General features: G+C 41.4%; 1 protein-coding gene across 1 annotated transcript; it reads left to right on the forward strand.

Moving 5' to 3' along the window:
* Window positions 1-1,008: 1,008 nt before the first annotated feature.
* Window positions 1,009-22,885, forward strand: TRMT6 (tRNA methyltransferase 6 non-catalytic subunit). The gene is made up of 11 exons (XM_065401520.1): window positions 1,009-1,109; window positions 6,513-6,640; window positions 7,072-7,181; window positions 10,002-10,093; window positions 10,178-10,261; window positions 11,545-11,669; window positions 14,127-14,491; window positions 14,755-14,840; window positions 19,224-19,326; window positions 19,410-19,496; window positions 21,876-22,885. The coding sequence occupies exons 1-11, from the start codon at window positions 1,009-1,011 to the stop codon at window positions 22,047-22,049; spliced, it is 1,455 nt and encodes a 484-aa protein (XP_065257592.1). The 3' UTR covers window positions 22,050-22,885.
* Window positions 22,886-23,425: the final 540 nt, after the last annotated feature.

Here is a 23,425-nt window from a genome sequence, read left to right on the forward strand (position 1 = left end):
CTGGGTTTATTAGGGTAAGGCAAGCTATAGCACAGTAACACAGGTGCTTCCTAGACAGATGGAACCGTTTTCTTCTGTCAGGAGAGATAACTCACCTCTCTGGCAGTTGCTAGGTCAAGGGAAGAATCATCCACCCCAGCGGTTAGGTTGGGGGTTAGGTGGAACTGATCACAGTGCTCAGGGCACAGGCTTTTTCACAGCTCCCAGCAGGGGAGCTAGATTTAGGTGCAGGCCAGGCCTCTGAGCACCTAGGCTAGCCCCCATATTTGCCCAGGAAGAACGTGGCCCAAGTGCAGCCCCAAGGCCCCGAACCCCATGGACAGAGCCGCCCCAGATCTGTTCAGTAAGATCCCAGCATCCAGGCCTGGCGCCGGCTGCCAAGCAGGCACTAAGCAGAGGCCTGGCACTGGTAGGCTGCTCCCAGCCCCAACGCGAGGGGGTTGCCTCCGCGGGTGTCACAGGCCAGCCGGCCGGCGGGCGCTGCTCGCGGAGTAACCCGCGTGTCTCGCGCGGAACCCCCGCAGCAGACGGGAGACATGCAGCGGCCCGGAACTCACCGTAGCACCTGCTGTGCCAGGCCAATTGATATACCTTAGCCATTCTATTTTGGCGCCAGCTTTGTGTTATTTCCGCTTCCGGTACTAACACCAATCACAGGGTCGGGTTTGGGTCCATGCCCAGCCCCACCACGTTGCCATGGTTACAGCAAGGGACTCCCCGCCCTCTTTCACTGGTTAAGGGAGGTCTCATCTGCCAAGGCCTATTGCGCTGCATGTCACGTGATATTCCCTTCCCCTCCCCCCCGCTCCGCCTCTCACGCCCCCGCTGAGAGAAACAACGCTGCGCCTGCGCACCCGGCCGCCGCCAATGAGAACGTAGGTCCGGGTTCGCAGCGCGTGCGCAGCGCGGGTCCCCACCGGAAGTGGCGCGAGGGCCCAGCAGGCAGGCAGGTGGCACAGGGAACCGGCAACGGCCGAGTGGGGGACGCGCGCGCGGTCGCGCGGGGCCATGGAAGAGAGCGCGAAACCAGGTCTGCGCATCTGCGAGGGGGACTGCGCCGTGCTCAAGCGGGACGAGGTCTTCAAGGCGGTGCTCGTGCTGAGGCGGAGGTGAGGGCGGGCGAGCGGCCGGGCCGGATCGGGTCCCGCTCCCTCACCCGGGCAGCCCTGTTCCCTGCTGTGGCTGTCCCGGTATTGCCCCCGCTGTGGCGCCGCGGGACGCGACTGAGCCTGGGCCGCCGCCTGGGCGAGGAGCTCCCCTCAGCGCGGCTCCGTGTCCAGCGGTCCCGGTGACACCCGACTGGGGCCGCGGCGGCAGAGCCCCGTGCCGCTGTGCTCAGCGCCGTGCGGTGCTGGTGGGTCGCTGTGTCCATTGGCCCCTCAATTACCAGTCTGGCCGGCCCAGCCCCTGGGTCTGACGCTTCCTTCTGCTTACCCCAGGGCGGAAGAGACGCAATGAACAGAAGCACGTGTTACTTTCTGTGTAATGTAGTCAGCAAAATGCATCTTTTCCCTGTTGTCCTGTGTCTGTTTTTTCTCTCTCATCCTCCCCGCCCTGTATCTCTTTCTCAGCATTGTTCTCTTCCTTCTCCCTGTGTCTTGTTTTGCCCTTCCCTCAAAACTTTGCTCTATCAGTAGTGCTTTTCAAACTCATCCTATCAATCTTGCCCCTCGACATTTAATAGCCAGAGAGAGATCAAAAGGTGGTGGCGGGGAGAGGTACCCATTGTTCAATGGCAGTGCACAGGTGAGAAATCAACCTCTCTCCCTGTAGGTACAGGGAAATAGTTGCCCCTCGTTTGGGGTCTGCATTCTCCTATTAATCTCCAGTTGTCTATCTGATAACTTTGAATGCTCATATTTGCTCATACTGTTGCAAAGTAGAGAAGAAGCCCTCTCTCTGTCTCTCTGTCCCCTATCCCTGGCTGCAGCAAAGGTTTGTGTCTGGGGAGTTATGTGGGGGGGAGGAGGTCTTGCTACTCAACCTTTCTCTGCCCTAGCATCCTGGCTTTGGTACCAATAGTGAAAAAAGCTGGCCACACTTTGTTGTGTTTGCTCTGCAGCTATGAATAGTTACAGAGCCTCTGGAGCAGACTGCAGATTTAGGAATACATCCCTGCATTAGTTTATATTTAGTTCACATTTAGTGTGTTATACTTTCAACCGTAAAGGCTAGAAACTTAACAGAAAGCTTCGCGTATGTAGAAGTTTTTGTTGCTCACTATGGGAAAGTCAGTTTTTCAAACTCCGGTCACTTTTCAGGTTAGGCTTGCTCTTTCAGAATTGGTCCTGAAAACCAGTGTTGTACACATAATGTGACTTTGACAGGAAAGAGAAAAAACACATCCAGGATGCAGATTTTATGTGTAATACCATTTGCCTTCTCTGTTAATGTGGATAACTGGTTAGAACAGAAGTCTGATCGGCGGGACTCCTGGAGTCTGTTTCCCATCTCTGTCATGTCTGCAGATGTACTACTTACCTTCTTACCCTGTATTCCTATCTTGCTAAGAGAGTCTACATATCACTCTTAAATTCTTAGACAAATTGTTGGAATAAGTTAGTGTTGAATTTTTAAAAATAATTACTAAAAACATCATACTTAGGTAGAATGTTATTTCATTAAGAGCAAAATCTTCATACCAAGAAGCAGGGCTGGAAAAATCCACTTGCCAAGATTGAGTAGCAATCTTTTCTGGGCAAGTACCATGATTTTATTTTTGTAAGTTTCTAGTTACTGTGGTTGTAAACTAGCTTTCCTAGTATGAACTGACTGCAAACCAATGTTGTGTTGAATCTGTTGAGACAGAAGTACCAGTTCATCCCTACTCTGATGCTGAGCCCAGTGCAGGGACCAATGCACCATCACAAATCTGGGGCTGTCAGGGTCTGCTTTGGCTCCTGGTACAGTCGAGTAGCCTCAGGGACAGCTCTAACTAATTTGCAATTTAGCTGCAACTCTGGACTGTTGTGGTGACCAGGATCAGGGCCAGCTCTGGCTTTTTTGCCACCCCAGGCAAAAAAGCCTCCGGCCGCCCCCCACCCGGAGCCCCGGGGGGAGGGCGGCGAGCCCCAGCGGGGGCTCCGCTCTCCCCCCGGCGGCCGGGGGGAGGGCACCGGGGGGGAGGGCGGCCGGAGCCCTGGGAGGAGGCCAGAGCGCAGGGGGCAGGGCGGCGAGAGGGCGGCGAGCCCCGGCTGGGGCTCGGCTGTCCCCCCGGCGGCCAGAGCGCAGGGCGGCGAGAGGGCGGCGAGCCCCGGCTGGGGCTCGGCTCTCCCCCCGGCGGCCAGAGCGCAGGGGGCAGGGCGGCGAGAGGGCGGCGAGCCCCGGCTGGGGCTCGGCTCTCCCCCCGGCGGCCAGAGCGCAGGGCGGCGAGAAGGCGGCGAGCCCCGGCTGGGGCTCGGCTCTCCCCCCGGCGGCCAGAGCGCAGGGCGGCGAGAAGGCGGCGAGCCCCGGCTGGGGCTCGGCTCTCCCCCCGGCGGCCAGAGCGCAGGGCGGCGAGAGGGCGGTGAGCCCCGGCTGGGGCTCGGCTGTCCCCCCGGCGGCCAGAGCGCAGGGCGGCGAGAGGGCGGCGAGCCCCGGCTGGGGCTCGGCTCTCCCCCCGGCGGCCAGAGCGCAGGGGGCAGGGCGGCGAGAGGGCGGCGAGCCCCGGCTGGGGCTCGGCTCTCCCCCCGGCGGCCAGAGCGCAGGGCGGCGAGAAGGCGGCGAGCCCCGGCTGGGGCTCGGCTCTCCCCCCGGCGGCCAGGGGGCAGGGCGGCGAGAGGGCGGCGAGCCCCGGCTGGGGCTCGGCTCTCCCCCCGGCGGCCAGAGCGCAGGGGGCAGGGCGGCGAGAGGGCGGCGAGCCCCGGCTGGGGCTCGGCTCTCCCCCCGGCAGCCAGAGCGCAGGGGGCAGGGCGGCGAGAGGGCGGCGAGCCCCAGGTGGGGCTCGGCTCTCCCCCCGGCGGCCGGGGGGAGGGCGGCCAGAGCGCCGGGGGGAGGGCGGCGAGCCCGGCTGTGGCCCCGCTCTCCCCAGCGGCCGGAGCGCCGCGCCGCCCCCCTCCAGGTGCCGCCCCAAGCACAAGCTTGGTGGGCTGGTGCCTGGAGCCGGCCCTGACCAGGATGTAGGACTACGCCCTACCCCAGCCTTGCCTTCTGTGCCAGGGAATCCTATTGGGGCAAGGAGGCTTCTGGTTATGTTATAAGAAAAACGGCCAGGTATAAGGAGAACTTACAGTTACTTTGTGTTCACTTTATGCCTGGTACATCTGTGCAAAGTGGATGAAGAGTAGCAGTTAATTGCTTGCAGAGAATCTGAAATAATCGCTATGAAAGGGATAAACTCTGTCTTGCATTGGAGAGTATTGCATTTGCACAGCAACGGGATATCAGTTTTGATGGAGATACAGTGACATCTGTGCAGAGAGACTGTTTCAGTGCTGTCACTGCTTTTCAGGTGGTGGGAGAAAGCCAGCTATTTCTGCTGTGGTGTACAGATGCCATTGTTTTGGTAAAGATGCCTTGGAAGAGGGGCCTCCCACCTGTTCTCTGTGGAGGAGGTGGTACAGTGGAGAATGCCACCACCAAGAGCAGGGGTTCTTAACCTTTTTCTAAGGCCCACCCTCCACCCCAAACATGCTATAAAAACTCCATGGCCCACCTGTGCCCCAGCAACTCTTTTTCTGCATGTCCAGTAGATTAAAAACCAGGGCTGGCATTAGGGAGTAGCAAGCAGGGCAGTTGCCTGGGACCCCACACCACAGGGGGCCCACAAAGTTAAGTTGCTCAAGCTTCGGCTTCGGCCCAGGGCAGTGGGGCTCGGGCTTCAGCCCCAGGCCCCAGTGAGTCTAACACTGGCCCTGCTCTCTGGTTTATTTTGGCGGACCTGAAACCTGCTTGCGGCCCCCCCAGTGGGCCCCGGACCCTTGGTTGAGAACCACTGCCCTGGAGTAGGGTCCAAATTACTTCCATATGTGTCTTCAGCTCTTGCCATTCCAGCAGATGACTGTGGACTTGTGTGTTTTTCAAAAACTGCCAAGTAGCATGAACTCTAAAATAATAAATCTTTCTTACTGTTACACAGCACTGTTATTAAAATCTTTTGTTAAATCCCCAAAGTCATAGACCTTTTTTTTACATTCAGTTTCCAGGAATCTCTTCCCCACTCCCAACCCAAATTATAAATGAAGGCACAAGATATCAGTAAGAATCAATATTGCTACAGAAAATTAAATAACTTCAGCATTAAGCAGGTTATTTTATTTTGACAAACTGATAAGAGTCAGCAAATTCAAAGTCTGACTTCAGGCTTATGAATTCTGTGTAGGTATTCTGTCTTGAGTGTGTCACCATGAAGTACGAGGACACATTTATATACATTTGCCTGGCTTTTATTAAATCATAGCCTTTCTAGTATTTAACCTTGCAAAATTCTATTGATCTGTTGCCCAGGGGCAAGTGAGTATTTTAGGTAAGCAAGTAAAATACCATTAGTTTTTTCATTGCCATTATTAAGATGAATACACAAGTAAATTTTGTATTTGGACCATCATATTTTTGATTATTTTTGCATGGTCGATTTAAATATTTGATTGCATTTGGAAGTACAATAATCATTGCACACTTAAAAATGTATATGAATTACAAATTCCAAGCAAAGGAGTGTTAGAATATCTTGGAATTTAATGTTTCTTTGCTTTGTTTTTTTTCTATCTAAAAACTTGGTCCTATTTGTGTTTCATTGACTTGGTAAGAGACAGTCTGGATACCAACCAATGTATGGCACAAAAACTGGTAGATACATTGCTTAAACAAATCAGTGAGGCTCTGCTCAGCATAGAGGTCCATTTGCACAGATCAGTTTGCAGGATTAGGGCCTCGAGTAATTTTGTTGTTGTTTGTTTGTTTTTTAATCTCTGAGGTTAAACCAAAATGCAAGGTTCCCTTAATACTGTTTTAACTGTAGGGAGATGATAATTTGCACTTATTTGAGTGTGTGTTGGGAAAACTAGTCTTTCCACCTGTTTCTTAGACCTTCTCCCCAAGTCTTTGCTAAAGTCCTTTCAAAGAGACACTGCAGGATTTATGGATTTCTAAGTCTCCACTCAGCTTTCCTTTCTGAGTGACAGGCCCCAAACTTACCCTATTTCTGCTGTATTCCTCCATTTTCATGCTGACATTTTTGACCCAATTCTTATTCTAAAACCTAATTCAAGACATACCATTACTACATCCTGCTATGTTACCTTGGCAATCAGTATGTTGTTAATACTTCCGTGAACTGAAAAAATATATTTTTTCTTTTAATCTCAATTTCTTTGGTCCTTTAAGTTTGCTGCACTCCCGGGCAGTTTCATGCTAGCATGGAAGTATAGATAGTGATGATAAACACTTACTTATAGGACATTATATTTGAACTTGAATTTTATAGTACTACGTTTAATTGTAATTAGGTTTTAACACCGTATCTCACAGTCTCTTGGGCAAATTGATACTGAAATGATTATTTTTTATTAATTTAGTTTTAAAAATTATTTCAGAAAAGTTATTTTCGAAAAGCAGTGGTTCTATCTGGATAATGCCATTGGACATATTTATGGAACGACATTTGAGGTATCTGGTGGTGGGAGCCTTCAGCCAAAGAAAAAGATGGAAGAGACTACCACAGGTATTTGATGGGATTGGCTTGTGATTGGGAAAAAAACGGTGCCAAGTAAATGGCTTCCTTACTGAGAACAAAGAGAGAGAGATTATTTTTCCATTAAGAATTTTATGAACTTTCAGTAGCCATATTTTGTCTGTCACAAGGTGCACTTTTTTGTCCTGCTGTGCTAATATTTCAATAGTACTCTGAAGAGTAAAGAGAGATTTTTAATATTGGTGTGAGAGAACTGGATCTTTAACATGGGTAAAGACATACTTTATCTTTATTTTATATATTATGATGAGCTGATTGCTTAGGAAATCTAGTGTAAAGCCACTAAGCATGTGGGTTGAATCCTTAGAGGTCTGCTTTCTGTGAAATTAAAATCATACATTTCTCCAGTTAAAAAATATTTAGAACTAGAGTATTTTACAAATTTATATCCTTTTCTTTAGAAACAAAAGAAGCAGGTACAGATAATCGTAACATAGTTGACGATGGAAAGTCTCAAAAACTGACTCATGATGACATAAAGGCTTTGAAGGACAAGGGTATTAAAGGACAGGTAACATTAAGGTTTTGGTGTCATTTCTGTGCTACCCTCATGGTTGTATTTGAGTTTATGAATTGGGGCAATTTTTTAATTTTAGTAGAAATACAAACTTCAGTACTTTTTCTTTGACATTTTGTTTCACTTTTCCTTTCTACATAACTTCTCAAAATGTATTTTTACAAAGACAGTATTTTCTGGAAAGTCTTTCATTTAAGTTGACAATTGTACAGTTAAAGAGGAACATGATTTGTGAACTCTTATCACATTAAGAATTGTCATGACAACAAAAGAAATAAGGGGGAAACCCAGAACATCAGAGAGAATGTATATAATGTGCACAGTATTTTCATTCAATTTTGACCTTCATTTAAATAAGGTCAGATACATAATGCAATATTTTCATGGTACAGATGTATATTAAAGGTCATACAATGATACATAACTATCAGAAATCCAAGAAAGAGTTAGGGATGTGAAAGTATGCAAATGTTAATGTGAATATAGTACCACATACTTTTAGGTTGTACTTAGAAAGCAGACTTCATTGATAAATTTGTTTCTATATGCATCTGCATAGTTAAGTGTTAAAATTAAACATTCTCAAGATGTTAATTTTCTTTCTTGAAGAAGGAATTACCCAATTTCATACTATGGTAGCAACAGATAAAGGGATTTTAAAATGTTTGTTTAATGACTTCTCCCATGTACATTTTGGGTATGTCTACACTGCAGTTAAACACACATGGCTGCCCCATGTCAGCTGACTTGGACTTGTGAGGCTATTTACTTACGGTGTAGAAATTCGGGCTCGGGCTGAAACCTGGGTCTGGGACCCTCCCCGGGGTTCCAGCCCAAACCCGAACATCTAATCTGCAATTAAACAGCCATGCAAGCCTGAGTCAGCTGAAAAAGCCCAGTCATGGGTGTTTAATTGCAGTGTAGACATACCCTTCATTATATAAAACTTTTAAATTTCCAGTGTTTCCTTTCTAGTAGAGTTTGGGGGATCTCTTATGTTTATATCAAACAAACTTGCTATATTCTCCTTGCAAGGTCCAGTTTTATCTTCCTATTCAAAGCAGCTCTCGTGTTGCTTGTGTGCCTGCCTTGTACAGTTATTTGTTCTGTTGTGCAATTGTTGATATCCATCAGTTCCAAAGGAATGCACTAATCAGTTTGAGAGCTTTGATAACTTCTGTTAGTTCTCATCTGTGATAGAAGACATCTCATGTGGATAATTGCTTTCCTGTGTATCATCAGCATCTCTGTGCCATATCTGTGCTATATTGTTAATACAGTTTATTAGAATATTCTACTATGGGGTAACTGATTTCTGAAGTATATCCATAGACTTCATTTCGTTTGTGATGTTAGCTTCCATAGACAGTGTTCCTTCATGAAATTGCAGTTGAAGTGGTAGAAAGTACATAACTATTTGTTAGCTGCATTTTCTTGTGTCAAAGTTTTCATAGACTCTCCTAAATTAAAGATGGAAAAGGCTTGTTCCTTGAGGGGACAAGATTTTTGAACAGTGATCAGCACCTTCAGTTGGGACCAGATTTTCAGAAGAACTCAGCACCCTGTTAGACAGCAAAATGAAGCGTCAATTATCTGGCATTGTTCTCAATGGAAGCTCTTGAGTACTTCTGGAAAAACTGGCCACTTAATTTAGATGCCCAATACAGAGCAGAGTTCTTCTGAAAGTGTGAACGCTTTATTATAGGTTGGGCTGGTGGTAGAGTGGCACAGATTGTCATGTACACTGGAAGAAGAACACTGCTTCATGTTTCACATAATTATAGCGTTAGTGATTGGAAAAAGCCATCTAGCCAATTTCTTTGTCAGAACAGACTTGTTCCTGGCAGTTTTAATTTTCTTCCCTGTTATGTCTAGATGTTTAAATGTCTGTAGGTAGCAGGCTTCCACCATTTCCTTTGGTAGACTTTCTTTAGTATAGATTTGAGTGGCACGTGTATGTGTTACTTGAAATTAGAACACAGTTCTGTTGTCACTTTAGAAAATGTTTAAAAACAAATTGCCCAAACTCCCTAAATTAATCCTTCTCCTGCCACCTCCATCATCCAAAATACATTAAAGGGACACTATTAATTTGAAATCTAGTTAATTTTTTTAAAATGAGTTAAAAGTAGTTTCAAATACTATACATGCCCCTGAGATTTCCTGCCAATTTTAGTGATTTTTGTTACATTTTTCCTATTTTAAAAATATTTTCCTCTCTTCTGTAAGGTTGCATGAGACTCATACAGAGGAAACTGACTCTACAGGGAAAACTATGAAATTGACTATATACAAAGTGTTATCAATTGCCTAAAGTAAACAATCTGAAAATATGGTGACTCTTTTCTATTTCAGTTACAATGATCTTAGGTGGTGGTGTTATAATTGTAGATTGCCATATATTTACATTGCGGTAGCACCTGTCAAGATCAGTGCTTTATTTTGCTAGGCATTATACACACACCCTGAAAAGACAATGCCTGCACCAAAGAACAACATTCTCACACTGTAATTTTTAAGCTGCCATTATTTCTTGAAAGAATGTCTCTCGTTTGTGCTGTTTTGTTTTGTTTTTTAATTCCCATTTGCAATTACATAGTACTGTTGAAAGAGACAGATGTTTTATGTGCTCCAATAATGAGCAGGAATTTACCATGCAAACTTTCATTGATGTTAATGGCAACTGCATACATAAATCTTTAGTGAGTGAGAAATGTTTATGTTAATGCCTCCCTTAAAATGTATGCTGTGTGTGAAATAAGTGGGGAAATAACTGGATACAATAAAAATAATCTTTAATCTCTCTTTTTCAAGGAAATAGTTCAACAATTAATAGAGAACAGTACAACGTTTCGAGGCAAAACAGAATTTGCCCAAGATAAGTACATAAAGAAGAAGAAGAAAAAGTAAGTTAAGTTCACAAAACAGGGAAGTTCAGTAGTTTTCTAACTTGTAGAGCTTTAAGAATATTACTGTGCTTTTACTTACAGATATGAGGCAGTTATTACAATTGTAAAGCCATCTACCCGCATTCTTTCAACAATGTACTATGCAAGGGAACCTGGGAAAATCAAGTAAGTATATTTTAAAAAGTAAATGTTTAAAGTATGATTGGAAACATGATTTTTTTTAAAGTTATGAATTAAAAATGATGAATTATACATTTATTTTTTCCTGTCAATACAAAATTTCTAAATAATGAAAAATAATTGAGGAACTAATATCCCCTTGGACTGGGTAAAAAAAAAGTCTATATGAGACCAATTGTACCTCTTTATCTCATCACATAAATCCCCTCAGCTGCTGCTGAACGCATTCTGGTGAGCTGCCAGTTCCCGCTTTCTGGTCAGACAGGATCCTGCCTGTGTATTGTGGGTCAGCAGCCAAGAAATGGGGCCACCTAGCAGAAATAAAGAAGGGAAAAGTAAAATAAATAAATTTTTGTTTTTTCAAAATTTAAAAAACATTATTATTACTTTCCAGAACCCTCCCAAATTTTAAAAATACAGTTGGGGTTGAAAACAAACCAAGCCACATTTGACTTAATTTAAATATATAATGGGATAATTACCTATTGGTATATATATTATATAGTTTTGTTTTTTGCTCCCAACCTGGACTTATTCATTGTTTTTTAATCATATAAAGTAGCCATAAGATATTGAGACTGTTGATTAGACTGCTGCTTATTATGTTAGCCATGATTGTTTAATTTTTATCTTTTCTTTCCCCTCCATTCTCTCCTTCATTTATTTTATTCATCTGTTAACTCTTGTCATGTTGTAAGCTCTTTTGGGCTCTAGCTAACTTTCTTATTACATGTATACAGCACTGAGCACAATGGGGCCTTGATTAATGATAGGGGACTGTAGGTGCTACTGCTCCAGAGAGAGGGAATTGAAAATATTATAAAAATAATTACAAAGTGTGCATTATTGGGAATAAAATTGCTTTTAAAGACACTTCATGTCCTTACAAAACTGACTCTAAGGTGTTTCACAGAATTATACAGGAACTTGCAAGAACTTGCACTCTGGCTGGTGCACATTTAGATCGGTGCGTCAGTACATTCACCGTTTCATCTCCTACCCTTCAATACTTCCACTGAACATCTTTTGTATACTAATTGCCTCACTGCGTCTAACTGTATGTTTGTTTTGTTCTCAGTGTATTTTGATTAACAGACTTAGTTGTATTCTACTGCACTCTGACCCTCAATGTCATTGATCTAGTTCCTGAACAATTCCTTTTTTAACCTGCCTCTTGCTGGTGACAGTTTTATGGGCTGATGCACAATGCTTTTAAGTCTAGGCAAAGCTGTTTGGCACTGAAAGTAAAAGAACAATTTCTTTTCTAGCCATTTGCGATATGATACTCTAGCTCAAATGTTGACTTTGGGAAATATCCGAGCTGGCAACAAAATGATTGTGATGGAAACTTGTGCGGGCTTGGTTCTGGGCGCCATAATGGAGCGAATGGGAGGTAAGTAGTACAGCGGCTCTAGTGAAGAACAAAACTGATGCTTGTTTGAAACTGAGACAATAAATGTTTATTTACAGTACTTTACAACACTTTATCTTAGTTTAAAACAACGCTTAATGTTTTGCTTGTACTTTCTGTGGTATTTAAAGGGACACCGTCAAATTGAAAATCACATTTCAGTTTGAAAAGTTTGTACTTAAGGTTACTGCAATTGAAAGAACATAGACAAATATATTCTCTTTTCATTTTGTTTACTTTGTACATGTCACAGCACTTTGTGTATAGTCCGTCTCAATGTTGTGTTGATGGTCCATTTCAGTTCCGTCTCATGCATCACAATCAAAGATGGCTTGGGAGCCCATGTGCAAACTCTCCCTCTTGCAGGACCTGGGGAAAATTACCAATAACAGCAGCAGTAAAACTGCAATTTGAGAGGCAGCAGTGGGCCCCCTAGTGTGTAGGAGATGTTTTTGGGCTTGCCCACCCTGCCAGATTGAAAAAGACCTTTATAAATATCAGCAGGGAAGCCGGGGGAAAAACCTCCTATTTTATACAATAACTAAATAGCATGTGCAGAATTTATTTTCTAAGGGAGTGCTATCAAACTTGATTTTTATTTAAAAAATTCAACTTGACAGTTTCTTATTAATAAAGTGAAGTGTTAGTAAATGGGACATGTAAGTAAACAATATGTAATGGGCTGTGTGTTTATCATCTGATATGCCCACACCTGGTGTTTGTTGAGGCACAAGTTGCAGCATAATGGCTTAGCACTCAGGGTTCCTGTGTATTAGCTGACAAACGCCCACCATATTGTTAGGTTTATTTTAATGTTTTGACAGCCTGCTTTTCAATTCCCATAGGGCTGCTAATTTGTCATGGCATTTTTTAAATCAAAAATCACAGAGCAGTCCAGGTAAATGTAGTAGAAGTCATGGGTTGCTAAACTAACTGTGATTGATTGCTCCCTGATTTTTTATTTAAAAAGTTCTCCTCATGCTTTGGAGTGGGCACCGACCACATGCAGCAGCAGAACCACCACCCTCCGCCCCCAGCTCGCCAACCCTAATCCCACCCCGGTCGGGTGGGAGGCCTGGAGAGAGAGAGCCTGCCCCGTGCTAACCTGGCAGTGGCAGCTCCTGTGGCTCATGTCCCTCAGGGCTAAGCCCGGTGCCCTGTTCTGGGCACTGAGACCTGGTGCGCAGAGTTGCAGCGCAACGCAGCTCAGCTTTAGTCCCCCTCATCATGACAGAGGGTCCAGCATGCCAAATTGCCATGGTGCTGCAACCCCACATGCCAAGTTGCAACATCTGAAGCAGGGAGGTGGGCCCAGACCCACTGGACAGGCACCGCTACTGCCAGGTGAGTCATGGCCACAGGAAAAAGATCACTGACCAATGGGAATCACGCTATCCATGACTTTTCTCCCACCATGACAAACCTGCAGCCCTAGCCAGTGACTTTGGGGTAATAGGGTTACTCTCTGAAGCAGAGGGACGGAGGTAGTAATTCCAAATTAATTATAAACATTTGATAAATGTTTGTCTGTGGTGGAGTAACCTTGATGTTGAAGAGGCTGTATATCTCACTGCATTTTCGAATGTCCTTTAAACTAGTCAGATTATACCTTTCAACCAAACCATTTGATAGATATAAACAAAAAAAAGGAGCCAAAGGAAATTTTCAGGCTTCTTTTAATAGTTTCCAACTTTTTTATAATGCTAGTGTCATTAGTGAGTTTCTGCTGCTTACTGATCACATACCATGGGGGAATACAGCTAAACTTAAATTACTCCCGAGGCCATTCTGTGCCAAAAAATAAATTCTGCACACAATATTTTAAAATTCTGCAAATTTTGTCAAATAAATGTGGAGGCTCTACCATGGCATTGGGGAGCACTCTGCAGCCTCCCCCCGGGGCTTGTGGAGGTGGGAGGTTTCTGCCCCACAGTGATTTACCTCTCTGCCGGCTGTACTGGGCACCTGAAACATACAGCTGGAGAGGGTTGCATGACCGCTCTTGTGGCTTCCCTTTTCTTCCCTGTCAGAAAGTAATTTTTCTGCTGGGAAACAAAGAATTCTGTAGAGGACATAAATTCTGCACATGCACAGTGGCTCAGAATTCCCCCAGGAGTATTAAATGCTTGCTTAACAAATACATATGGTCTTAAAGGGGTACTTTGTGCCTTCTGAATTGTAACCTATTATCCATTCGGCGGGGCACTCCCCATCTTTCCTGGCAGTCAAAAACTGCTTACACGTTAAGTTTTGCAAAGGTTACATTAACATTAAACAGCTTATTTATATATATCTAAATTGAGATTTGAATCCAGACCTGCAGTGATGATACTGTCAATAGCATTATGGTAAATCTGGTTAGATAGTGAGCTCCTTGAGGGCCCTAGATTCTGTCATTGATTACTTACAAATTTGCTTTTATTTATTTTGTGTTTAAAGGTTATGGATCCGTTATTCAAATGTATCCAGGAGGGGGACCTGTTAGAGCAGCCACAAGTTGTTTTGGATTTCCAGAATCTTTTTTCAACACTCTTTATGAATTCCCTCTCAGCAAAGTGGACAGTCTTGTCTCTGGAACATTTTCTTCTGAGACTTTGCCTTCAGAGCCTGAATATAATGTTCCAGTAGAAGAAGAAAGCAATGGGTCACTCGATGAGAAGCAGACTTTGATACAGGGAGCAGAAGAGGAATCCAGTACGGAAGCAGTTATGGAGAGCAATGAAACAGAAGAGCAAGAAACAATGGACCTTGCTGCTGAAGATACAGAATATAAAGAGAGCAAAGAAAAGGGAAATAAAGAAAATGTAAGTGTGTGTCTTTTACTAGCTTTCCCTGGAGCCACTGTAACTATAGACAAGCAAACTGTATTGTAACTTGGAAAAGATTAACCAAAATGTTAGTGAAACTTTTTAATACTCCTCAAAGTGCAGTTTTAAACTATATAGTTGTATTATTTTGTAAATTCAAGACCACAAAGCTGCATAAAGTAAAACAGTTTTTATGTTTGTGTGAACTCTCTGATGTATCCTTGCCATTTAAAGTGTTATTTCTGTTCTTGTATGCGAAGATTCGGGAAAAACAAAGAAAACAACAAGAAAGGAGGAGAAAACTGGTGGAAACTGCTGCTTTGTTGGAAGAGAAAAATGCTGATGGGTGAGTTTGTTGCAGACCATATAAATATTTTGAAGGACGTAGCTTTTTGCTCTGGAATAAAAGTGAACTATGCTGCTTGAAAACATGCATCAGTTTATATGGAATAGCACAATTACTCAGTGTGTGGTGTCTTATTCATCTTATCCCTCTGCCTTCACTTTCTTCAAAAATGACAACTGCTTCTTAACACTTAAGTATTTGCTAGGAGAAATAGTTTCCCAGAAATGTGTTATGATTATAGGTGGGGAAGACAATGGGCCACAAAACAGTGTATTAAGATATGGTCTACACTATGAAAAAGTTTCAGATTCTCGGTTCTAGAGGTAATAATTCTCACTAAATATCAGTATTCTTTGCAGGAAGGGAGCAGGTATATTTCGGATTTGAAGTTGGTGATTTCAGTTAAAATCGTAGGTTTCAATTGGATAAATTAGATCATCAGTTTGCTAAGTTGTAGCTACTCCATTCAGACAACATCATTTCTCTTCTACATGTGAAACACTTTTTTTTTTTTCTTCATTTAATCCGTATTTGTCGGAATTGGTTGCACCAAACTGGTAATTATATAAAGACTTTGTATAAAAAGGTGATAGCAAATGTGATTCTAGAAACCCAAAGCCAGTACAGTATACATGCTTCCTACAAAAGGCCATTTTTTCATGCTAACCTTTACAAGTGTGAATCTTTAAGTGACTCAGGTTGGCTTAGTTTAATTGTAACTTCACAACACTGATATTCATTTTTTTCATGCTAAAAGCACTTACAGATAAGTAAGACCTAACTCCAAAAATTATTTATTCTGAAGCTTATTTGGTTTCTTTATGCTACTCATACTTACAGAGATCGTACTGAGGATATGTCTGAAATACTTGCAGGTATTTAAAACATCATGATGGAGCAGAAGGGAGATTTAGACAAAAAGGGAATTTAGTATGTTGCTCTCATTTTTTATTTTTGTGGAATTTTTAGGGGGGGTGGGGGGAGAAGAAGTATTTTTTAGGAGGTGGGCTATTTTGCCTAGTATAGATGTTAGTAGAAATAATAGTTTTTCAAAGTTTGTTTGTGTGGTGCATAGTGACTGGTTTGGTTTTATAAAGAAACAACACTTTTTCATGTTTTGCTGTGTAATAAATATTCTAGTGAGTTTTTCACTAGGTGCCATGAGTTGGCTGCCATTACAAAGCACTTGTATTTTTTATGAAAAATCAGATATAGATAATATGTTTCCACTCTTGTTTCTATTCTAAAACAATCAGAATGACAGAAGGGCAGTAAAAAGAATTTCTTACTTATATGCTGACAGTGTGATCTACAGTGCCTGCATATGATGCGTTATTAAACAGGCTGAATAGGGTCTTTTACTACTGTCCACCTTGTGCACTTACGAATAAATGTATTTGACTATATATGAGGTTCTGGTGAGGATTAGAGTACCAATTTTTGCTATTGAATTTTTCTGCAGTGAGGAGTACTTACTGTAAACCCTCTTCCATTGCTGAGCATCTTCAGGTATAAGGAGTCACATTTACGGTTACCATCTCTTCTTTCCTTTTGTACTCTTTCCAGGCCATATTGGTTTTTTTAGGATTTTTACTTAAAAGGTCATTCAGAATAGTCAATGAAATACAGCTACCATTGCAATCATTTGGGTATTTTTTTCTTCCTCCTCTGACACTTATGACAATGGCTGGTAATAACGTGTTATACTTTAGGGACCAGCTTCTTAAGGACTGTCTGGGGGTCACTAGGGAGTGTTTTGGTAGGAGGAAACTGAACATTTCTGGCTTCTGAGAGGCAAACCTGTTCCTGGAATCTTGCATAGAGAGAATTCCAAATGGCTCTTCCAGGGACACATTTCTTCCTTTAGCCTGCCCTGCCTCTACATCCCTCAGGCTGAGAACAGTGAAGTGGATGGTGGCATACCTTGGGGAAGTAGGCTGGGGCAGAAATAATCTGGCATACAATCCAGAGTGGCTCTAGTCAGCTTGTCAGTACAGCATGTGAGTGGAAGCAGGCAGGGAGCTTGGAACTCTTTCTGCTATCAGTGGGGCATGGTCTTGTCATAGGAAGCAAGGGAGGGCTAGAAAGGTAGAAGTTCTCACTTTTGAGCTAGAAGGGAAGGACTCAAGGCTTCTTGCTGGAGAAGAAGAAAGATGGGAGTCGGGTAAACTCAGCACCCGTCTTTGGATGAGTTTACTGTCCTCGGGGATTGTAATCATAAACTGTGTTCTGGATTTACTATTCAAAGTGAATGAATTAATTTTTATTCAGTTCAATTTTTCATCAATATACTTTCTCCCCCCCCCCCCCCCCCCTAGTTTTTTGCTTGTCTGTGATCATAATGCTATGTTTGTACTGGGATCCATCTCTCTAATTCCATTCAGGAGATTTTAACCCCATTTTATAGGATGGAATGAAAGCATTCTGAGGTGTTTTTAATAAAAGAAAGTGGTAAGTAGAAATATCATTGGGTCTACAAATGTTATGAAAAATAGAAGTTAGTTGTATCTCACGTATAATGTATTTCCAGAATTAGTCCACCACATTAATCTTGAGGCAGGCCAGATTGCCTGGTGGCACCAATATATGGGGCCGTATGAAAGAAGAAAACAAAATGTGATTATTGGACTTTACCTCATCCTACGCTTATCTTCCTGTTGTCTATCACAGTCCCTCACAGTATTTACGCAGCACTTCAAACTCTACTAGATAAGGCTTGGGAATCTTATTTTTAAGTCATGCTTGGTTAATTCATGAACTGATGGTTTTCCAAGGGAATTCAGCCAGTCTTTGCATCTGAAAGGAAGTCCTTGTTCTGTGTAGCTTCTCAGCAGAGCAGAAGGGCTTATGGGCTGGAAAGTAGTAGTGATCTCCCCCCATTTTGGCTTCGTTTTTAGTGACCTGGGCATGTGCATCAAAATAACTGTCCCTTCCCCATGTTGGGTAACCTTGACTCTCTCCAGTATTGCAGTCTACTGGAGAACAAGTTAATGAGTTAGAACTTTAATGTAGTGTTTGGAAATTAGAAGAAGAGCTTATATAGACGTCTCTCTAAGCAGAGTTACCAGAAGATGTTAACAGTATCTTGAAGTACGGTTTAGCAGGGTAACTTTTTTAATTAAAACTTTGGAAACCGGTAAGTGTAAATTGGATCATGCTGTACAATGGACTATTAAATGAGGGTTGAAAGAGATACTGAATGTGAAGCTATTAAATAGGCAATGACTTGATTTCTTTTTTCAACAGCTCAGTGCAATGTGATCTTGAGTCACAAATGTGAATATAAGGATTAGGTTCTAAACCTTTTTAGATAAACGATTACATTTAAATAGAATTTGCCTGGTTTAAAGACTATCAGGTGAAAATGCATTGAAATAATAAGCCACAGCCAATGGTTAACGGTAAAAATCTAACAAGTGAATTTGGAACTAGATCTCTGTTTTATAAAATCGTAATGAAGGCAGTTTGGAGAAAGTTGGATGTGGCAAAAAACTCCAAGGAAAGACTATATGACAGGCATAGAGACATTTGCATATGATAAAAAGGATGTATTAACGAGCAAACTTAGTACACTTTTGTACACATTGCACAATACTGATGAAGCAAGGAAAGGAAGCATTTTAATTCTGTAGATCATTGGGGTCATTGTGGGTCTTAAAATTGTTGCATAGTGACACAGGCACTTTTGTGATGCCATTGGTATGTTACTTTAATTTATTTTATTTATGAAGATTACTTATAAAGCAGTGGATTATTTAAATCAGCAAGTCGTAAACCCCGATTTAAATAATTGATTTTAATCTTGTTTTGCTTTGTACGTTGAACCTTTCTTTAGGAAAATAACTTTCTCATTGGTTGATACAACCATTAAAACATGTTGATTTGCAACCAAATATAGCCTTTACATTAAATTTGGCACTTTTTGCTAACCAGGAGGATACACTATATTTATACTTGGTTATTTAAGCAGTTATACAGCTTAACATAGATTAATTTTTTAAAGAAAATGTATGTTAGAAAATGGCGAATGACATTTCTTATTTACTTGATGATAATTTTGTGTATGGATTTATGTCAGGTTACATTTGGATCGAAACTTGAATTGAATAAAAAATGTACAAAAACCTAGCATTTTAAAAATTTTATTAGCTAAATGAAACTAACCATCTGGTCATCAAAGAAGATATTAAAACCAATGCCCTTAATAGCTATAAAATATTAATAAACTGAAAATATACTTTTGATTCTTTGTTTCTAGAGAACTGCATTATAATAATTAAAAGTGTATTTTATGTGATTAATGCAGTCAGATGACTGATGGTTTTTAAAAAGTCTCTTGCCCCTTTGGAAGCAGAAAACTAACCTGTAAAATTTCTGTTACAGCTTAATTGTAGCCAGCAGATTCCATCCAACTCCTTTGTTACTTTCTTTATTGGAATTTGTTGCTCCATCCAGACCTTTTGTTGTCTATTGCCAATATAAAGAGGTAAATCAAATATATATATGTTATAGTTATTGTTGTATTTTAAGTTTGAGACAAGTTTAGTTAACTCATTTTTTTTCTTCCAGCCATTATTAGAATGTTACACAAAGCTGAGAGAAAAAGGTGGTGTTATTAACCTCAAACTCTCTGAAACCTGGCTACGAAATTATCAGGTAAGAGCTGCAGGGAGTGCCTATATGTCAGGGAAATGCAATCTTGTAGAAAATAATGTCAAATACTCAACTTCTCATGAATTAGTAGTTTTATCCAAACCGTTATCTCCTTGTGCCTAATTCCTGCAGTGTTCGGAGGATAACATAAATAGCAAGGGACATGAAGGGCAATAAGAAGAGGTTCTGTACATTAGGAGTAAGGGAAGGACAAAGGAAAATGTAGGTCCACTACATAGCAGAGAAGGAGAGCTAAAAACAGATGACAGCAAGAAGGATGATGTGTTTAATGCCTATTTTGCTTCCGTCTTCACACTAAAAAGGTTATTTGTGACCATAGGCGTAACACGATTAATATTATATATTATTATACTGTTAACAACAGCTTCAAAAATATTTAGGTATGTTAGATATACTCAAATTGGCAGGACCTGATGGAATTTACGTTAGGGTACTTAAGGAGCTAGCTGAAGCAGTCTCAGAACCATTAGTGATTGCCTTCAAGAACTCATGAAGGACAGGTCAGATCCCAGAGGACTGGAGCAGGGCAAACATAGTGTATCTTTTAAAAGGGTAACAAAAAGGACCTGGGGAATTATAGATCAGTTTGCCTAACTTCGATAACTGGAAAGCTAGTAAAACAAATTATTGAACAATCAGTTTGTGAGCACCTATGGGATAATAAGAAATAGCCAGCGTGGATTTGTCAAGAACAAATCATGGCTAACTAACCTAATTTCCTTCTTTGACAGAGTTACTGACTTAGTGCCTGGGGGAAAGCTGTAGATTTTAGTAAGGCTTTTGACACAGTCATACACGACATTCCCATACGCAAACTAGGGAAATGTGGTCTAGATTAAATTACTATAATGTGGGTACACAACTTGTTGCAAAACTGTACTCAAGGAGTAATCAGTGGGGTTCACTGTCAAACTGGGAAGACCTATCTAGTGGGGTCCCACAGGGGTCTGTCCTGGATTCCGTACTATCAATATTTGCATTAATGACTTGGATAAAGGAGTGGAGAGGATGGTTATAAAATTTCTGGATGACACCAAGCTAGGAGGGGTTGAAATCACTTTGAGGGATAGGATTAACATTCAAAACAATCTTGATGAATTGGTCTGAAATCAACAAGATGAAATTCAGTAAAGACAAGTGCAAAGTACTACTTAGGAAGGAAAAATCAAGCGCACAACTAAAAAGTGGGGAATAACTGGCTAGGCAATACCACAGAAAAGAATCTCAGGATTAAAGTGGGTCACAAACTGAATATCCGCCAACAGTGTGATGCACTTGCGAAAAAGGCAAATATCATTCTGGGATGTATTAACAGGAGTGTTGTATTTAAGACACAGGAAATAATTGTCCCAATTTATTCAGCACTGGTGAGGCCTCATTTGGATATTGCGCCAATTCTGGACACCACATTTTAAGAAAGATGTGGACAAATTAGAGAGTCCAGAGAAGAGCAATACAAATAATAAGGTTTAGAAACCTGATCTATGAGGAAAGGTTTTTTTAAAAAAAAAACAAAAACATGTTTAGTCTTAAGAAAAGAAGACTGAGGGGGAACCTTATAAATCTTCAAATATGTTAAGGGCTGTTGTAAAGAGGACAGTGATCAATTGTTCTACCATCAGTGGAGTTGGGGAACAAGAAATAATTGGCTTAATCTTCAGGAAGGAAGATTTAGTTTGATTATTGGGGGAAAATGGTGTAACTAGAAGGATATTTAAATAAGAGAATAGGTTACCAAATGAGGTTGTGGAATCCAGGTCATTGAAGGTTTTTAAGAACAGGTTAGACAAATACCTGTCAGGGATGACCTAGGTATGCTTGGTCCTGTCTCAGCATGGAGGGATGGACTAGAATACCTCTTGAAATCCCTTTCAGCTCTACATATCTATGAGAACATCTAAAGTCAGCTTTTTGGGTACTGTCATATATGGCACATCTCCCAAAATAAAAGTAGTAACAAGACTCATGTCTGTACCTGAACGGTGAAAACTGGTTCTAAGCAAGAAAAACATCTATCTGGCTTCTTTTCTTTTTCTTTTTTCCTGTTGAGAAAAAGGGGGATGAGTACAAATCTGAGGTTCCTCTTGGTCTTAAATCAGCAGAAACACCTTTTTGATTTATAAGCAGATTGTCCATCTGTTAAGGAGAATCCTGCATTTTATTGACACTCTCTATCTGTAGGTTAACTGCAGTCCTCCAAAGGATTAAATATCATTGCATAATACAAATGCACTTCTCAGACCTCCTTTGGGTTTTAAAAGATTCTAGTCTCTCAGTTTTGTCCAAATTCCTTTTTTTTTTTTTAAACATGCTCACACAGAAAATGACTCCTCACAGCAAATGTTTTTCTTCTTTGTGAAGGTCTTGCCAGATCGCAGCCATCCAAAACTGATGATGAGTGGAGGTGGGGGATACCTTCTGTCAGGTATCACTGTCACCGTGGAGAAGGTCCAATCTGATGCCAGCAGTTTAGAAGCACAGAAAATTGAAGAGCCAACATCTAAAAAGCGCAAACTTCAAGAGCTTCATTGTTAACATCTGAAGAATTGATGTACTTTTAGTTCTCAGGAGTCTTACAATTAGTAATGTAACTAATGTACTTTCCGTGCGCTTGACAACAAAGAAAAATATACCTGTTACACATCTGCCAACAGAAGCAGAGTTGTACTGTAGAGAAAATTTTGTCCATTCCCTCTGGTAACAACACGACAGGAAGGAGGAGAGAAATTTTAGAGGCAACTTTGTGTCAGAATATCTTTGTTGACATAATCAAGGAACAGACACGTTAACAATTCATTAGCTTCAGAAACACTTTCTGACGATCACATTGAGAGAAACTATTGGGTGAGATTCATGGATTAATGAAACCATTTTATTTGGTTGTTGCAGAAATGACTAAGACTCTGAAGTCCTTTACAGAGGTAGGGTTTGAATTAACATACCTAATTTAGCTTCTTGTTTTACAGCTACAGCAGATTAAAATATTTTGTACAGTAATCTGCTTCCCTTCTCAAATGCAGAACCCTGCCATTTTAAGTGATTTTTTTTAACCAATCAGAAAGAATGCAGCAAAATCATGCACTTTTATTTGTAATGGGAAAATGAAAAGAAAGAGAAGGATATTGAAACCAAATCATCACGTCTTGGCCTCTTGTTCCTGAAAGGAAGAAATGCAAAACATCAGGTGTATGTTTGTAAATTAAAATACCAGATGTTTAAAATGTTTCTATTAGTATTGCATATTTTCTTTTTTTGAAAGCTGGATTTGTATTGGTTTTTATTCTTTTTAATGTGACAAATTTGAAATTTTCCTTATTTATTTTACTGTTTTGTCTCCATTATGTGTCTAGAATTTTTGTTAATTTGCAAAACACTTCACATTTGCCATTTCAATTAAACTCTCAAGAATTTTCTTCTAAAAAGAGACACATTTTGTTTTATTTTCTTCTTTTGGGGAGAAAAAGCTTTTGGGTGGGGGCAGGGGAGGTTATAATACAAAACCACCCAAATCCTATATCAGGATCCAGTAGCATGAACTGCTCGACCCATGTGTCTCCCACTGGAATCAGCAGGCTTCTGCTTGATTCCAGGGCTCCAGATCCTAATGGAGAATCAGAGCTCAGGGATGGAAGCTACAGTATATTTCAGGTGTGTATTTTAATAAAATATTTAGATTACATTAAAATGTAAAGTGTTGCTCACCATTAGACAAGGTTAACACTTTTTGGCAAACTACTAGCTAATAATCTAATCAAAATATAAATGTGTGCATTTTAAAGAAGTTATGTATATATTAACCATGAGTAAAATAATTACAATAGATTGAGGGTTTTTTGCCTCCAGGTCCCTTTGCTAATTTGTGCCTTCTCAATCCTATTTTATGAAAATTCTCTCCCTTGTTACTGAGTGAA

This window comes from Emys orbicularis, chromosome 3 (assembly GCF_028017835.1).
Source record: "Emys orbicularis isolate rEmyOrb1 chromosome 3, rEmyOrb1.hap1, whole genome shotgun sequence".
Lineage (NCBI taxonomy): Eukaryota > Metazoa > Chordata > Testudines > Emydidae > Emys > Emys orbicularis.

Coding starts and splice junctions, on each gene's coding strand:
- TRMT6 (XM_065401520.1), top strand. CDS start 1,009: ATGGAAGAGAGCGCGAAACCAGGTCTGCGCATCTGCGAGGGGGACTGC. Junction 10,094..10,177: donor ATAAAGAAGAAGAAGAAAAA/GTAAGTTAAGTT, acceptor TTTTACTTACAG/ATATGAGGCAGTTATTACAA. Junction 11,670..14,126: donor CATAATGGAGCGAATGGGAG/GTAAGTAGTACA, acceptor TTGTGTTTAAAG/GTTATGGATCCGTTATTCAA.